This window comes from Cynocephalus volans, chromosome 11, assembly GCF_027409185.1.
Source record: "Cynocephalus volans isolate mCynVol1 chromosome 11, mCynVol1.pri, whole genome shotgun sequence".
NCBI lineage: Eukaryota > Metazoa > Chordata > Mammalia > Dermoptera > Cynocephalidae > Cynocephalus > Cynocephalus volans.
The window spans coordinates 25991314-26008537 of record NC_084470.1 but is presented as its reverse complement, the minus strand read 5'-3'; the positions used below and the strand labels follow the sequence as shown (position 1 = coordinate 26008537).

General features: G+C 33.1%; 1 protein-coding gene across 1 annotated transcript in view; it reads right to left on the bottom strand.

Annotated features, from left to right (window-relative positions):
* Positions 1 to 1458: 1458 nt before the first annotated feature.
* Positions 1459 to 17224, bottom strand: part of NPHP3 (nephrocystin 3) — a 33914-nt gene continuing 18148 nt past the window's right edge. The window contains exons 14-27 of the mRNA XM_063114389.1: positions 16552 to 16654; positions 16029 to 16111; positions 14510 to 14648; positions 12374 to 12538; positions 10644 to 10738; positions 9961 to 10083; positions 8562 to 8751; positions 7980 to 8221; positions 6889 to 6964; positions 5913 to 6040; positions 4953 to 5193; positions 3750 to 3875; positions 3014 to 3129; positions 1459 to 2397 (exon numbers count right to left, since the gene is read on the bottom strand). Of these exons, the coding sequence (XP_062970459.1) occupies positions 2223 to 2397; positions 3014 to 3129; positions 3750 to 3875; positions 4953 to 5193; positions 5913 to 6040; positions 6889 to 6964; positions 7980 to 8221; positions 8562 to 8751; positions 9961 to 10083; positions 10644 to 10738; positions 12374 to 12538; positions 14510 to 14648; positions 16029 to 16111; positions 16552 to 16654 (2002 nt within the window). The 3' untranslated portion in view covers positions 1459 to 2222. The remainder of the gene's footprint in view (positions 2398 to 3013; positions 3130 to 3749; positions 3876 to 4952; positions 5194 to 5912; positions 6041 to 6888; positions 6965 to 7979; positions 8222 to 8561; positions 8752 to 9960; positions 10084 to 10643; positions 10739 to 12373; positions 12539 to 14509; positions 14649 to 16028; positions 16112 to 16551; positions 16655 to 17224) is intronic.

Here is a 17224-nt window from a genome sequence, read left to right as displayed (position 1 = left end):
CCGGTGCACTCACTGGCTGAGTGCCGGTCACGAAAAAACGACAAAAAAAAAAAAAAAATAATAAAATAAAAATATTTAAGGATATTTTAAGGATATATATATTTGTTAATGAAGTTTCAATACCTCCTCCCTACCCCCCCCATCACATATTTCTTTCATATTTCCCTTTCTGGAAAGTACTGATGAATGAACATTAATTATAACTAGCATAATTTGGATACTACCAATTCAGATTTGTAGTCGACCTATTCATTATGAGTTATGTATTAATGTAAACACAATACTCCTATTTGAGAACCTCAAATACACATGTACACACAAATACACTCGAAGAGATAACTGAGCTGTTTTTACCTTTTGAAGTAGGCATTCTACATAAAAACATCTGAGTTGGTAGTACAATAAACACTAAGATCAAAATATAGTTTATTGTATTTATACTTGATTCTTTTGAAAGGTATAGAGTTGTCATCCCCCAAGTATAATTAAGTTTTACCATAAAGTCACTTTGAATAATATTAGAAGTTTCTGCTTTTTTGTCTGTTTTTCAAGTCCAAATTTTGGAGGTAAAAGAATACATCCATACTATCCTTTGGCTAGTTTTTTCCTTTTTTCAGGGTTCTTCTATAGTACTAGTCTCTGATTATTTCCTAAAACAGTTTTTTTAAGGTGGTGAACTTAATGCATTACTTACAATGTATCAAATTACTTATATCACTAAATAATCAATCTTTAAGCTCTCATAGCTTAATTCTAAGATCAATGTCAGGTATATTTGTGAACTCAATTACTTTCTGCCTTTTATAGCTGGCAAACCAAGAAAGATATTTTATTTTTTTCCCCTCTTGAACTTCTCCCAAAAGGGGAAAGGTGGATGCTTTTATGATCCTGCCTAATTTATTTTAAGTCAACACAATAGTGCCTTAGAGTTATACCACTGCCTTTCAAACTTATGTGCATATGAATAACCTGGGGTCTAGCTAAAATGCAGATTCTGATTCAGTAGGTCTGGGGAGAAGCCTGAGTTGGAATTTTTCATAAACTTGGGTGGTGATGACACCAGCTTGTGGACGACCATATGAGTAGCCAGGCCTCAAAGAACATTAACTAAAACTGTATGGAGTCACCAAGGTTAAGTTGATCAAACTACATAGTGAGTATTGACAACATGCAAATCTTTTTTTTAATGTTTGATGTATTTCTTAAATAATTATGCAAAATGTACCTCTCTTGTATAAACTACAGTGGGAAAAAACCTTGAAATTGCACTTTTATTTAAAATAGTGAAATATGGTTATCACATCTTTCACTTTTACAATTAATACATGTTGGAATCTTACGAGTATTAAAATTGATGAAGGTATTATATATAAACATAAAAATGGCATAAAGTAATATCCAAAATGTGGCCGTTTTTATAGAATCTATAAAAAATATTTTCAGTATAAAAATGGCAGACTAATTTGAGTTTGAGGTAAATGAAGAGACAGATTTAGGCCATTTAAGAAAGAAGATAGAGGAGAATGTCATATCCATATTTTAGGGAAGGTCAAAGAATGCTCAAGAGTTGACCCCTTACTGTATTAATGACTTCAGACATTATGCATATACATACTACACAGTAATAAACAATACAACATAAAGGGCAGAGAAATCAGAGGGACTGGCCCAATCTGCTCAAGGAAAAGGTAGAATAAAAAATTTTTAAATGTAACAATCAGGTATTCCTGTGAATAATTTGTTTCATTGGAGACAATTCAAACCTTACATAAACATTATCCCTTCAATCCTTAAAACATTCCTTTGAGGTAGAGAATTGGGCCACTCTACTACTGAAAAGCACAAAGTGAATGGTGAGGCTAAAGTAGCTCTTGAGAGATTTAAACAGAGTCATAGAATTCTTGAATCCTTGTCTTAATTGCTCCGCCAGGTCTTGTGAAACAGAGACAGATCCTCTCATGATCTACTCTCCATGTCATCTTAGAATTCTAATGTGTCTACATCCTTGAATCCCACACAATGGGAAAATCAATTCTTTTAAACAAAACAGACACAATCACAACTTCAAATGTCATGTAGTCCAATACGATTTCATACAAATACTAAATCACACTAAGTAGTAAAAATACATTTTCTTAAAAACTTTTGTTTCAAATTCTAATGTTCCAATGTCTAATTATTTTATGCTAAGGTACATTTTCAAAGAATTGTAACTGCTGCTATTACCTTGGTACCTGAAGGAAAACATTAGGAGAATGAGTTTTTAAGCTAAATGTGTCTCCACTTGACGAATGTCGTGAAGGAGCTTTTCCACCCAAGAGTGACGTTTCTGCTTCTTTTATTTCCATTGCCCTTTTGTATAGTTCAGCAGCTTTTTCAAAGTCCCCTTCTTCATAGCTTTGAGAGAAGAAAAAACTCTTAAAATGAGAATATAATCTCTTTCCATTTGTGAATGATGTTACGGGATACAGAAAAACAAGTTATGAATAATTGCTCATTTTTCCCCTTTTTCCAGGGCATTCATTTAGGGAGACCAGTAAAATAGAATATCCAAGCTCATCTCCTTTCCATCTGTACTGTGGAACATTTCAGTGTTTCATATGGACACCATTAAGACTATGTTGTAATGGATGCAGTGAAACTGCAAAGGGAAGTTAGGTATTCTCTGTATCTTGAGAGAAACACAAATGAGCAAGCAAAAGTCAACATAAATTTAATGGTAAATTAGCTTTGAGGACAGCAAATTGCCCATATTACTCCCAGAGGTAGGTAAATGTACCATCCTTCACTATTTGCCATGATACACTCCCCTGCAATATAGATCATGCAGCCTTCATTTCACTTCTGGATATTACTTTAGTATCACTTGAGGTTGAGCAACAAAAACCAACACCTCCCTGCTCCAAGAGAAAACATATTCGGCAATAAGTATTTTGTGCTTCTCTATGATGATTTAAATACAAGCTATTTTGAAAGAGTTGGGCTGTATGAGAAAAGTAAAAAAAATTCTTACCTAAGCACAGCTAAATTTTTTAATGTTTCTCCAACTCGAGGATGCATCCGACCCAGGCTGTCTTCATAAATCTTTAATGCTCTTTCATATAGTGGCAAAGCTTCAATGTGTTTTTTCTTATAAAAAAAGTAATAATGCTCACTTAAACATACTAGGTTCCTAAAATTACCATTAATGTATTCTAGACTATGCTGGCCTACTTTGTAAGCACTTTAAAAATGGTAATATCCTCTTAAAAGAAGTGAATAAACAGATTTATTTATTAAATTTATTAAATTTATTAATTTAATTTATGAAGAGAAAGTCAGATACCTAAGTTTTAGACCTGGCTCGGTAATCATTTGACCATAATCCAGTAACATAAGCACAAAACCTATTTCTTTATTGCCCAATGGGTACCCACACCCGTTTCTTACCCATCAATGGGCAAATGCCAAAAGTTTAAAGACGATATTATATAGAGAGATGTAGAACATCTCCAGAATTTAAAAACTAAGGCTATGCTCTGAACTAAACAGTTGGTGTTTTACACTAAGAGGAAGAGACCATCTTAAAAATCTAACTTCAATAATTTCTCAAGTATTAAAGGAAGCATTAGAAGATAAATAATAAACTTAAATTTTATTTTTACTGTGCCATATCTAACTCATGTTTATATATATATATTTTTTTTCCATGTTTATATTTTATACCTTAAGATCATTCATTTATAAAGAGTTAAAATGTGGGAACTTACCATTTGGCTATAGAGAACAGCTAAGTTCACCAAGGCAGTAGCTACACTAGGGTGCTTTGGGCCAAAGGATTTCTGTCGAATTTCAACAGCCAATTCATACAAAGGTACAGCTTTGTCAAGTTTTCCCTAAAAAACAAAAGTGAAATCTAACAAAAATATTAAGGCTATAAATACTATCTTTTATCAGAGCTTTTTCCATAAATAAAATTTCATATTAAAAGGTAATTTTGAGGGAAAAAAAATCAGAAGCATTTCCTCCCAGTTTAATGGTTAACTTTATAGATAACTGAAAATTTAATAGAATATGTAAGTAAAGCTATACCAAGTATAAAAACATTTTCTTTGATAATTCAGAAAGCCTTTTAGAATCACTCATTATTACTCATTGTTCTAATATAGTAAAAAGATGCAAGTTAAAGTAGAATTGCTACTGCACATAATTTGGAGACCACATCAAAATAAAAAACTCTCCCTTTACTGGCCAGCCACCAAAAAAACAAAACAAAACAAAATAAAAAACTCATTTTCCACTAAATCCCTTCCAGGTTTTCTTAATTATTTCTTTTTCTTCAAAGTTAAGCAGAAATAGCTTAACAATGTACCCTCCTTACTAAAACCAACTTCAGTGCCAGGATCACTGGAAAGAGTCCCACAAAGGCTAAAGACAATCTATGAAGTTCTGTAACTGTACTAAATGAAAGCAGACTTCCCTGGCATTTGTTTTGGAGAACAGCTATAAAAATTCCAAACATCACTCAGGTTAGAAACCTACAGCAAAGAAAGTTTACGTTTAATTATAGGCAAAGCCAAAAAAGAGTGAGATAAAAATGTTCATTTAAGAAACTACAAAGACCTCTCCTGCAGTCCTGACACTTGGGTATTTGTTATGTTTATGGTGGCTTTACACAGCAAATTTAATACTGGTGGAATTTTAGAATTTCTGAAATACAAAGTAAGTTTGAATTAGAATGCTGATGAATACATTTATATTTGGAAAGTATTTTAACAAAATCAAACCAGAATCTTAAGTCTGAAATAATATTTTTAAATGTTCTACTCAGCTCTTTGTTAAAAAATTAAATCATGATTTTAAAAGCTTATATAAAATAATCTATGCATCAGAAAGACAAATAATTTTGTTGCTAGTAATTAAGGCTTAATTGATATGTTATAAAACATGTAAGCATTCCAAGGATGACTTACCATCTTCTTATACAAGATTGCAAGATGCTTCACTGTATATGCCAAAGAAGGGTGATCAGGAGCTAACGCACGCCTCCGAATGTCTAAAGCTCTTTCATAAAGTTCTTCTGCTTTATCATATTGTTTCTTTTCATTGCATAGAGCTGCCAGATTATTCAAAGACTGGGCACAGTCAGGGTGATCTGGTCCTAGAACTCGCTCCCTCATTTCTAAGGAACGCTTCAGAAACTGGTCGGCTATTCTATGAAAACAACCCCAAAATGGTTTAAACAATTTATTTTCTAGACGTCAGAATCGTGAGCCCTAATTAAGTGGAGAAATGAATCATTTTTATTCTCAGATCCAAGTTAAAATGAAGGATTCCCCTCAAAACCCACTCTCCCATTCCCATTCCTTCCTGCCCTTTTCCTGATAGTTTGAGAGCCTAAAGTATGGGATGATTGCCTTTGGGATCACTGCCTCAATTCTCCACTTCATTTCTAAAAGACAAATATATAGATATTTTTCAAAACATTTTTTATATTTCAAAATTATCTGACAAAGTCAAACAAAAGATTTTGGTATTCACTAGTTCTTCCTTAGGAGTTAGTACTAACAATTTTAAATAAAAGAAACTTGTGTGAAGTGTGCTAAATATTTGTTACATTTTTCTGACATCCGAAGAAATCCAAAAACACTTCTTTTTCAGAAAGTATAAATATAAATGCTATTTTGAGTCTTTTAACTCAAAATGCCATTTGAGTCTCCTAATAAACTAATGAATAAAACTAGCAGCCATCTGCATTCTTTTCTTTATTCTCCATTAGTCCCAAGTTTCTTCTTTTGTGAGGTCTCATGTACAGTATCTAAACAAACTCACTTTTCATAAATATATAATACATACTAGGGAAGCTACAGAATAACTTTTTAGTTGAGAAACAATGTGAAAGAAAACAGTAGAGAAAATGCCATGCTACTCACTCCAGGTTATTTTGTAGATAGTAGAGAACACCTAGTTCATTGAGGGTCCGAGCATTATCAGGCGTGTCCTTACCTAATGTAAGCTCTTCTAACTGCAGAGCCCGTCTACGTAAAAGGGCAAATCCATACTAGAGCAAACACAAAAAATTAAAAACAATCACTAAGTAGGAGCAATCTTTGATTTTGAAACAATATATTGGAGTCCTAAAAAAACCCTTTCTCCTTTTTTTCCCTTTAATCTAGATGATAATTATTTTAAGCATCACACTGAATTAATTTAATGGTTATTAAGAATACACACATATATTTTCACATGGCAACACATTCTAAGATTCATTAAAAACAATTTTGTGAAAATGTTATATTTTAGCACAGTAAACTATGTCTCAAAATGCTTCTTAAAAAGGACTAGAGAACAGAATTAACTTGTACATATTTACCAACCCCATTCTCAAAACACTTAAACATCAGGTACTTAAACATACACATAGCATTTTCAGTTAAAACAAACAAATATGCTATATTTAGATTTTATGAATAACCTACAAAAATGAAAATAATTTTTTGTGTTCAAGGGGAAGAATTTCTTCACACTTGAATATAATATAAAACGTTAACAACTTCTTTTATTCCCTTTTCCAACCTTTAAAGAAAACAATTGAAGTAGCTTTAAATTCCATCTTCCAAAAGTGTAACCTTCAAATGAACTTTATAGTTCAACTTTTTAAAAGTTTACTAAGTTGTATGTCTTAGTAAATGAACTTTATAGTTCAACTTTTTAAAAGTCTAGTAAGTTGTACTTCTCAGTAATACTAATAAACATGTATTATAAGTAAAAAAATGTTAATCAGTACTTTTTTAGAAGTCACTTTAAAATCTAAAGCTTTTAAACATGTGAGGTTTATGTACTTGAGATATTCAGAAATCTCTTTTCCTCTTTGGTTCAAAACACAAAACAAAAGAAATCTCTCATTACCAAGTTGCCTTTTCTCCTTGTAGCTTTCTGACGAATTTTAAAGGACTTTTTCCTAAAATGCTCAGCTTGTTCATATCTTAAAAAAAAAAAGTACATTAAGTCAAATAAAAGAAACATTTTCAAAGCATAATTATTCAGTGAAAAGAAAGCACTTCTTACATAGTGTAAAACCATTTTTGGCTATTAACTATAGCATTATTCTGGAAGTGATAGTCATATGAAATTTAAAATCTCCAAAAAAAAAGCATTCATGAAACAAAATTTGACAAAAAATAAATCAATCCTTTAAGTAACTGATATTTAACTGTTTTTAACTTATTTAACATTCTGAATCTCTAAAGGACAACCTAACTAAATGAAAATTCAAAATTTTAGTATGCTATGCATCTCGTTCTGCACAGGCTAATTTTTGGTCCAATATAAATGTGAAATTCACATAAAACTTGTGTGAAACAATACTTCTAAAAGACAAAAGAAAAAGTTCCAATATGTATCACTTACGATGGAGCAAAAGAAATAATATCTGATAAAGGAAGAGATGCCATTCAGTGGGTGCCTATTAGATATAAGAGACTTTTTATTATAGCAGGGATCGGCAAACTTTATTTATTTTTGGCTAGTTAATATTTTAGGCTTTGTGGGCCATGTGGTCTCTGTTGCAACTAAACTCTGCCATGAAAGCATGGAAGCAACCACAGATAATATGTAAGGGGAAAAAAATGTGGCTGTGTTCCAATAAAACCTTATTTACAGAATTGGACTCGGCCTGTGGGCAATGGTTTGATGACCCTGTATTAGTAATGCACTCAATATTACAAAGCTAGTCAGTGAATAAGCCAGGATTCAAACGCAGGACTATATGACTCCAAAGTCCATGCCCTATCCTTCACACATCTTTAAATAGAGATGAAACTTGTACTTCTAATTTTCTCTGCTTACCCCATGAAGACCCAGACCAAGAAATATTATTTGAACATGATGTATAGGATAAGGAAAAGTACACAGCCACAAAGCAAAGCCTACCACATGAGTACATTATAAAACTGTAAATCCCATTCATACATTCAGAATATTACTGATCTAAATCTTACTTATTTTGTTTCTGATACAAAGTTGCAAGTGCCTCAAGTTCACGAGCAGTATGTAGATGGTCCACACCATAAGCATTTTCTGAGATTTCCAATGCCTGTTTATACAGTTGTTCTGCATTGCCAAACTTCTTCCACTGCACATACACACTTGCTAGTTGGTGGAGGGACTGAGCTACTCTTGGGTGATCTGGATCTAAACCTGTTTCTCGAATTTCTAGAGACCTCTGCAAAGGCACCACAGCCTGGGGAAAAAAGGTCAAAGGCCAATGAAAGTGAGCGAAATGAGAAATTGTTTAACAGACACAAAGAGTGATTACGTATTGTAATGATGAACAAGCTAACTATCCGATCTGACCATCACACACTGTACACAACTATTGAAAGCCAACTTTGTACCCCACATACATGTATAATAAATTATCTTATAAAAAAAAAAGTGAGTGAAATGCTGTAAGATCTGTCATCTGATTAAACATTAAAGAACTCAGCACAAAAAATGAAAGCTACATTAACTCCTTGGAAGAAGGAGAAAAGAGTAAACATGAAAAACCCACCCTGTCTCTGACTCCCCTTTGAGGTTACCTGACTGAGAAGGCCTAGATCCTTGAGAAATCTCCCCAGGGTTTCATAAAGATCAGCTAAGCAAATCATGTTCTCCTCGCCTTCACAGTTTTTCTCATACTGCTTCAATGAATCAAAGTATTCTGTTGCCATTGCGCTTTTGTCCTTCCCAACAAACTGCCAATAACTCAGCAACTCAGCAAAGTGTCCTCTGTTTCAACAAATAACAGTAATTTAATGAAAAACAGACTTTAAAATCCACTATAGAGTGAAAATGCCAGAATTCATATCAAGTTATTGACAATTTATTAGAAGGCAAGTGTAGTATAGTGAGGCAAGACTCAGATTGTCATCTGAGTCTCACTGCTTCCTAGCTCTGTGATCTTGAGCATGATGTCTGACCTAATGTGCAGAAATGCGGACACCAACATTAACTGCCTCAGGTGTTGCAGTTAAGATTACAGCACATAGTAAGTACTCCATAGTGTTGGCTATTACTAATATCATGGTTACTCACCAATGAAAATTTATCTGAATCCTTTTTAAACCTTTCATGATATGCAGTCAACTGCTGAGTTCACCCAAGAAATTATTTTAAATGATGGAAATTAGAACAGAAGAAACTAACGAAACACAGGCAAACTATCACAGAGTATCCACTTCGCATTTTTATCATGTAATTGAATGACAAAAGTAAGCTTATTCATCTGTAAATGATATTAAGTAGGATGGGAGAGCTGGTAAACTAAAGAACAAACCTGATTTCAAAGAAATCATGAAAAATTGGAAAGGGGATCAGAAATGATTTAGGAGGTGCAACAAAAATTTGAGAGTTCACTTGGGAACAAAACAAATTATGTAGCTATTTTACGATAAATGTCTAAATTTCTAAGTGAGGCAGAAAAACCCCCTCCTGAGGCTTAGTAGGTTAGAAGTAAAAAGGTCGTTCTGCCACTGATAAACTCAAACATACCAGGAGAGACAAACAGAATACACTTATCAATCAGGGTAATCTTTTCTCTAAATTCAATACCAGTCAGATCCTATTTAGAGCCCAGAGTCTGGTTTGAAATCTACACTTTGAGATACCTGAAGGCCCTGAGAAGCAGACATCATACACTACCTCTCTGGGACGTTCAGACTGAGACCTGCTTAAATGCAAGAATAAGATAAAAAGTTGTCCCAAGGTCATTCCAGCCCTGTTTTTATGAAGCAGTAATACTCTATGTTTTCCTCTTGGAAAAAGTAGATTTCACAGCAATTTGCAAACTTTATTAATTTCTCCCACACTGTAGTTCAGGTACCACCAAAACTGAACTAATTTTCAAGTTTAAAATGCTGTTTTTTCTTAAATTGAACAACTGAACAACTGTTGAAATCTGTCTTTTGGGGGAAAGATATTCTATGATAAGTTTCTTACCTCTTATAAAGATTTTGAGACACAAAGAGATTGAGAAGGCAATCGTGCAACTTCTGTTTACTTCCCTGCTGCTGATAAAGCCAAGGGAGTTCATCTGCACTTCTCCAAGTCACTCTGTCCTGACTATTAGAAAGAGTAGTCAACGCTCAATCATCTCTTCCTACAATGAAACTGCTTCTAAAAGGCTTCAGACCAATGTTGAAGGAAGAAAAATATATTTAACATATCTCTGACTCTTTAAGTATAATCCAATTCTGAGAAGGTTAGGCCTAAATCAGAAGCTTTTCCAATTTACCTATGAAAGTAAATTCAGTAATATTCAGGACCATCAACCAAACTCTAAAGGTATCTTCCTAAAATTGAACTATTTAAAAAAAAACACTCACTGGACCCAAATACACACAGATACATGCACACATATTTTAAACTATTAAACTGGACTAAAATAAAAACAATAAGATGATCCTGCATTAATTTCACTTCAGTTTAAACCTTCAGCAGAATATTAAAACACAAAATCATCTTTTCTTCTTTTGACATTAACAGAATAGGGAGAGGATTTAATCTTTGTTGTAATAATTAAATTTTTATATTTTAAGTTAAAATCTAAGAAAAAGAAATAAGGGCACAAAGGTAGGGTGTGTTGCAGAAGTTACAGAAAAATAATATGGAATTTATAGTACCTTAGCTGCAAGGTGAAATAGTTGATTAGCTTTTGCCTATATGAAGAAATAGTGGTGGGACTTTCCATGTACTCCAGTCTCACGGTTTCCCAAGCCTAGAGAGAAAAAGAAAAAATTTTGCATTCTATTTTATGTAAATCACTACACATCTAACTATAAATTTGTAAAAAGGAATTTACAATCATTTCAACTTTATAGTTGTACAATAGAAATAACATTAGTATATTTTAAAATTCAGGATATATTTATGTGATAAACTGATATTAGGAAAAAAATCCTGTACTAATATTTAAGAACTCAAAACAATTCAAACTTTTAGTTAATACATTAAAAAATCTCAGATATGTGAAGTGAAAAGTTATAAGAAGAGTAAATTATATTCAAGTGTTACACAAAAAGGAGAAAGATAAGGCTGTAAAATTACAAACATTTCTTATCTAAAAATATAATACAGGATACTCAAATAAAGCCTTCATTTTCATTTGTACACATATATATGTCAGTCACGGCACTGTAGATGATAAGAATTAGTCTCCCCTCAGTATCTGTGGGGTATTGGTTCCAGGACTTCCTGCGGATATAAAAATCCTCAGATGCTCAAGTCCCTGATATAAAATGGCATAGAATTTGCATATAAACTACACAAATCCCATACACTTTAAATCATCTCTAGATTACTAATACCTAATACAATATAAATGCTATGTAAATAGTTATTACACTGTATTGTTTAGGGAATAATGACAAGAAAAATATCCGTATGTATTCAGTTCAGACACAATTTTTTTCTGAATATTTCTGATCTGTGGTTGGCTGAACCCATGGATGCAGAGGCCCTACTGTATATTAGTCAACAGTTCCTAAAGATTTACTACTATGTGCTAGACATCATGTCCAGTATCTCACAAGGACCACTGACCATCTTTATTAATTCTCTTCACAACCCCTGTGGTAAACTGAAAAAGTCTGCCCTGGGCTTAAAATTTGCCCGGGATAAGATAGCTATTAAGCTGTGAAGAGCTGGGTAATGAAAGGATGCTGACTGACTTCCAGAGTACAAGCTCTTAATACATATAATAATACCAACAGTTCGATGAAACATAAAGTTCAAAAAAATGTTTTTCTCTTCCAGAAATAAACTACCTTTTTTTGTTTTTCTAATCTTTGTAACAGGCTTTTCTTCTCTAAATTTTAAAAATTTTTTTTTTTTTTTTTTTTTTTTTTTTTTTTTTGTCGTTTTTTCGTGACCGGCACTCAGCCAGTGAGTGCACCGGTCAGTCCTATATAGGATCCGAACCCGCGGCGGGAGGATCGCCGCGCTCCCAGCGCAGCACCCTACCAAGTGCGCCACGGGCTCGGCCCTAAATTTTAAAAATTTTATCGTGGTAAGAACACTTAATATGAGATCTACCCTCTAAATAAATTTTTAAGTGTACAATGCCATACTGTTAATTATAGGGACAATGTTGTACATCAGATCTCTAGAACTTACTCATCCTGCAGAAACCACCTTTTAAAGTAATACCCATTTCATAAAGGTACTGTATGAACATAATATTAGCCACATTTAACCTAATATCATTGCAAATAAAAATTGTACAACCAAATTTCATATTTTTGTCTTGTAAGTGAAACATTTAAAATAAACATGGTATAAAATAACATAGAATGATATATTGACATTTATAAGTAAAAAAATCATATTAAAAGATGCTTAAAATAACATTTACCTGTAGATGTTGAAACCTGAGCAAACCACAACCATAAGTCAATAAACACATTTTGTGTAAACTGTGAATAAGGGAGGTCAAGACAGCCCAGGACATCTCAGGATAGAGTTCCATCAATTCTGATTCACTCACACCATTGTGACTAACATTGACGAGGCAGAGAATCTAGATAGAAAAACACATTAACAGTGATCATAAAGCACCTCTATAACTAACAGCCATTAAAATTTCTATAATTCTTATAAACTTCTTAAAAAACTTATAATTCAAATGATTTAATAAACCAAGAAACAGATTTCTTACAATAAAACATGCTGTCCAAAAGGCATTGATCAAGAATAAGATAGTGCTCATATAAAATTTAGCACACCAAAGATAACACACACACACAAAAAAGTTTCGTGAAAATTAAAATTGCATAAAAGATATTAAAACTAATGAGAGAATTCCCATTATGGAAAGACAGTGGAAGAAAACAGCCCTCCTACTACAAACACCTTATGAATATCTGACAACATATAACAAAACATTTCCAATAGTGCAGCCTGCCAAAAAGAAAGGGAAATCTCCCAGGTGCCGAAAATGATAGGAAACTGAAAATCAGAGGGCTAAGTGTTGGAACTACTGTCTTGGGGGAAGTGGAGATGGAGGACAGGCAGCAGTGCCAGGAACTTAGTGCTTTGGTTTCACACCCACAGTGGGGATGGAAGCTGAGCCCTTAAGGAGTGGGAACTAGAATGCTTGCCAATACCAGGACCTTCAAAAAGCTATACCCTCAGTGAAGGGGTGCATGGGAAAAACAGCTCACAGACATGAAGAAAGTACAAAGGAAGCTGTGGGCTTGGGGATGGGATGAGGTGTCAAAACCCCAGGAACCACCAACTGAGAAATTAATATAGAAATGGATCCAGGTTCAACTATAAGAGTTCAGCAAGGTTGCTCAATATAAAATAAATTTTCAAAAACCAAAATTAAATACATCAAACAATTAAAAATGTTATTTTAATTATAAAGTACCTAGAAACAAATCTGAACAATAGATGTGCATGACCTTTATGAGGAAGAAGATAAAACATTATTGAAAGGCATTAAAGAAGATGACTAAATAATGGAGAGTTATTTAGTTGCCCATGGAGGGGAAGATTTATATGATAATTCTCCCCAACTTAATCTCTAAATTCAATGCAATCCCAATTAACATCTTAAAATGAGTTACCATGGCACTTGCAAAGCCAATTCTAAAAATAAATATGGAAAATTAGCAAAGATAATTGTGAAGAATAATAATAAAGGGGAACTTGCCTAACCAAATATCAAAGCTTACTTTAAAGTTCTAATAACTTTAAAGTAAACTTCGGTGTGGTACTGGCAAAAAATAGGCAAAACTGGAACAGAAGAACCTAGAAACAGACCCACATTTATATGTGAGCTTGATATTTGTCAGGTGGCATTCCAAATCAGCAGAAAAGATGTATTACTTAGTAAAAAGAGCAATTCATTAGCCATATTAACAAAAGATTAAAAAGTAAATTCCTTATTCATACAATAAACAAAAATAAATCAACATGAGCTAAGGACTTAGACATGAAGAGCAAAACTGTAAAACTTTGTGAAGGAAATTTTACATATGTGAACACTTTAATGGAAATAAAGGATTTTTTAAAGATACAGAAGGCATAAACCAAAGGAAACTGTTGATAAAACTGACTTCATCAAAATAAAACTTTGTGTAATGAATGACAACATAAAGTTAAAAGACAAGAAACAAGAAAAAGACATTTATTTGCAAACTCTGTAACAAAGGGTTGTTATTCAACGTGCAGAACATTTAAGAACTCCTACAGTTCAATAAGAAAAGAGACAAACAACCCAATTAAAAAATGGGTAAGACTTGAACCAGCAATTCACATAAGAGAAAACAAGGATAGTCAATAAATAAGGAAAGATGATAAATCTCAATGATAATCAGGAAAATGCAAATTTTCACAAGTACACTATGGCTACCAGCATTCATTCCTGTATATGCTTAAAATATATTTAAGCACAAATTTAAAAAGAATTATTATTTACTTCAATTCATACACAAATACAAACAAGGAAAGCTAATCTTCCTTCCATAAGTTTATTGCACTTTACCTGTTTCATTAGATCTTTATCCACATCATTTGCCACAGACTCCTGGATAGAGCGCAGAACAAGTCTATACAGTGAAACCGTATCATGACACTGGAAACACTGATGAAGGATCTTATCTAAATTGCCTGCTCTCCCAGCGCTGTTGGAATTGAGAATACATTAAATTTCTTAAAGACTGCCAATATCTGTGAAAAATTTGGGGTAGATAAAAAACAATGTGATCTCTATTTCTTGTACTGAAACTTATAATAGGAATTCAATAAAACATGATACAGGAAAATAGTACTTTTACGGGGTACTAGAGTCATCAAGTTTATTTTAGTATACCATTTAATTCAATTCAATAAACATGCTGAGACTTCAATTACTATGCATTATGGAACATAAAAATAAGTGAAACATAGTTCTTGTCATTCGAAAGCATGCCCGCCTACATAGAGGAAGCAGGGAAATAATAAGTAATTGTTAGTTGGCCATGCAAATTAAATTTGTGTAGAGCCAGAATTTTGAAATCATCAGCTAAAGAAAAATCAGTAGACAGACTTGTTTTAAAATATTACATAATATTTACCAGTAGTTTCTTTTTAAAATATAAAGATGTATAAAGTAGAGAGAAAAAAAGAAAAGGGTCCATAGTCCCTCTTAAAATACACTTTCAATATATATTATGCAATATATGGAAAATGACTCACACTCTTAATTTTACTTATTATACTACTGATGTTCACAGAGGGCAGACACATCGCCACAACTCTGTGGGAAAGGATTCTCAAAATATCATGAACAATTTACAGTTACAGAAGATTTCTTTTTCATTTCAAATCTGGTGCCAAGATGAGAATGTAGAATTAAGAGACAAGAGTTCTTGATTCAGTGTGTGAAAATGTGAATTGGCTGGGATTACTATCTATTGTGATGAATACCAAAAAAAGTGTTAATCCTTTTTACTTTTAGCTGAAAATAGAAAAAGTAGAGTGAAGTTGTACAGAAGAAATAAAAGTAGTAAAACATTCTAACGCTTACCTCAAGGCAGATTACTAGTGGATATCTAAACTAGAACCATTTTAGGATAAAAACTTTATCAGGATTTGAGAACAGAGACAATTAAAAATTCCTACCTACACACCTCCCTACCGATATTGGAGGACACCTGACTAACATTCTGCACCTCAGTTGTCTACTCACTTTCCCAAAGCCAGGGCTTCAAGCAAATGATAATGAGCACTCATGGGTGTGCTCCAAATGAGGGTGACAATGGCCTTATTTTGCAGCTCCCAGTAGGGAAAGGGTTAGTGTAATGAAAATTAGACACATCTATCAACAAGTTCTGGTAAGTCACAGCTAATCAACCTTCAGTCGAATGTCACATTCTCACAGAATGTTAGTATCACTATTAGAATACACAGAATGTGAGTGGCTCAGGAAACTTGTAATGATCAGTTCTCAATTTCACAGGTGAGGAGGTGGTCTCAGCAGATACAAAACATGCAAAAGGTCATGTAAAATAAGCACTACTTACCGTGCAATCATTTTGCCGAAAAGTGTGACATAAAGGGCATTGCAGGTTGTAGCAGAACGACAGTGTCGTTCTAGCTTCTTCTCCTGCACCAGTTTACCAAAAAAAAAAAAAAAACAAAACAAAAACCACCCTGGAATTAAGCAGTCTTTACTACTGAGCCATCAACAAATATCCCAGCAGAAATAACACCATTCCTGCCAACTCATCAGTGACATTACGCTGTGTAGTTGCTATGGTCAGCCTTCTAACTGCAGATCGCAGACACAGCCAATATAAAGACACTTTTTCACTTTTAAAATACCTGCTTAATATATAGTAAAGTAAATCTTAAGACTAAAAATCTTTTTATTGCTTCTTCTGTATCTGTTGTTAGTTTAAGAGAGAATGAAGTTACTAAAGTAATTACTACACTCCAATTTTCCTTATAACAACATAGCTCCTAATATTCTATTTTAAGTCTCATGTAAGATATTTTATAGGAAAGCTGATAGACAGTAAAGGATAACATTAAAATTAAAAATACCTGCTCTTTACTCAATTTAATGTCTACAGAGTGGCATTCTGCAATTATAATAGATTTTGCATCTTTTGGGTTCAAAGGATCCAGATGAAGTGTAGGCCACAACCTTTTAATGAAAGAAAAGAAAAATAAAATTCTAATAATGTAACAAGAACTGGAATCTATCCACAACCCAAGTTAAAATCCATTATAAGAATTAATTTTTTTATACTGTCTTTAAAAAATAGGCAAAACTAATTTGTTAATCATAAGTAATTTAATTTCATTCATTCATTCTAACGTATGTTTCATTACTTTCAGCAATTAATCACAACAAAAAGTGTCAGCACCACACTCTCCCGAATGAGCCACGGGCCAGCCCTCAAAAAGTGTAATAAAATAAATAGCACACACATCAGACAAGAAGTGGTAAAACATTTCTAGGTTTGTGTTCTATACTCAGTAAAACCAAACATAGGTATTAGTACCTATGAGAGACGGTACAAAACACAATCTTTGCCCGCAAAGTACTCACAATGCCATTGTAATTAAATTATTACAACATGCATTCTCAATGTGGCAGTGAAAATCGTTTCTTGTGGGGGGGTGGATATTGAAAAAAATCTCCTTTTAAGTATAAAGCAAAAATTCACAAACATATCTGTTTATACACATAAACTGATATCCAGTATATGTG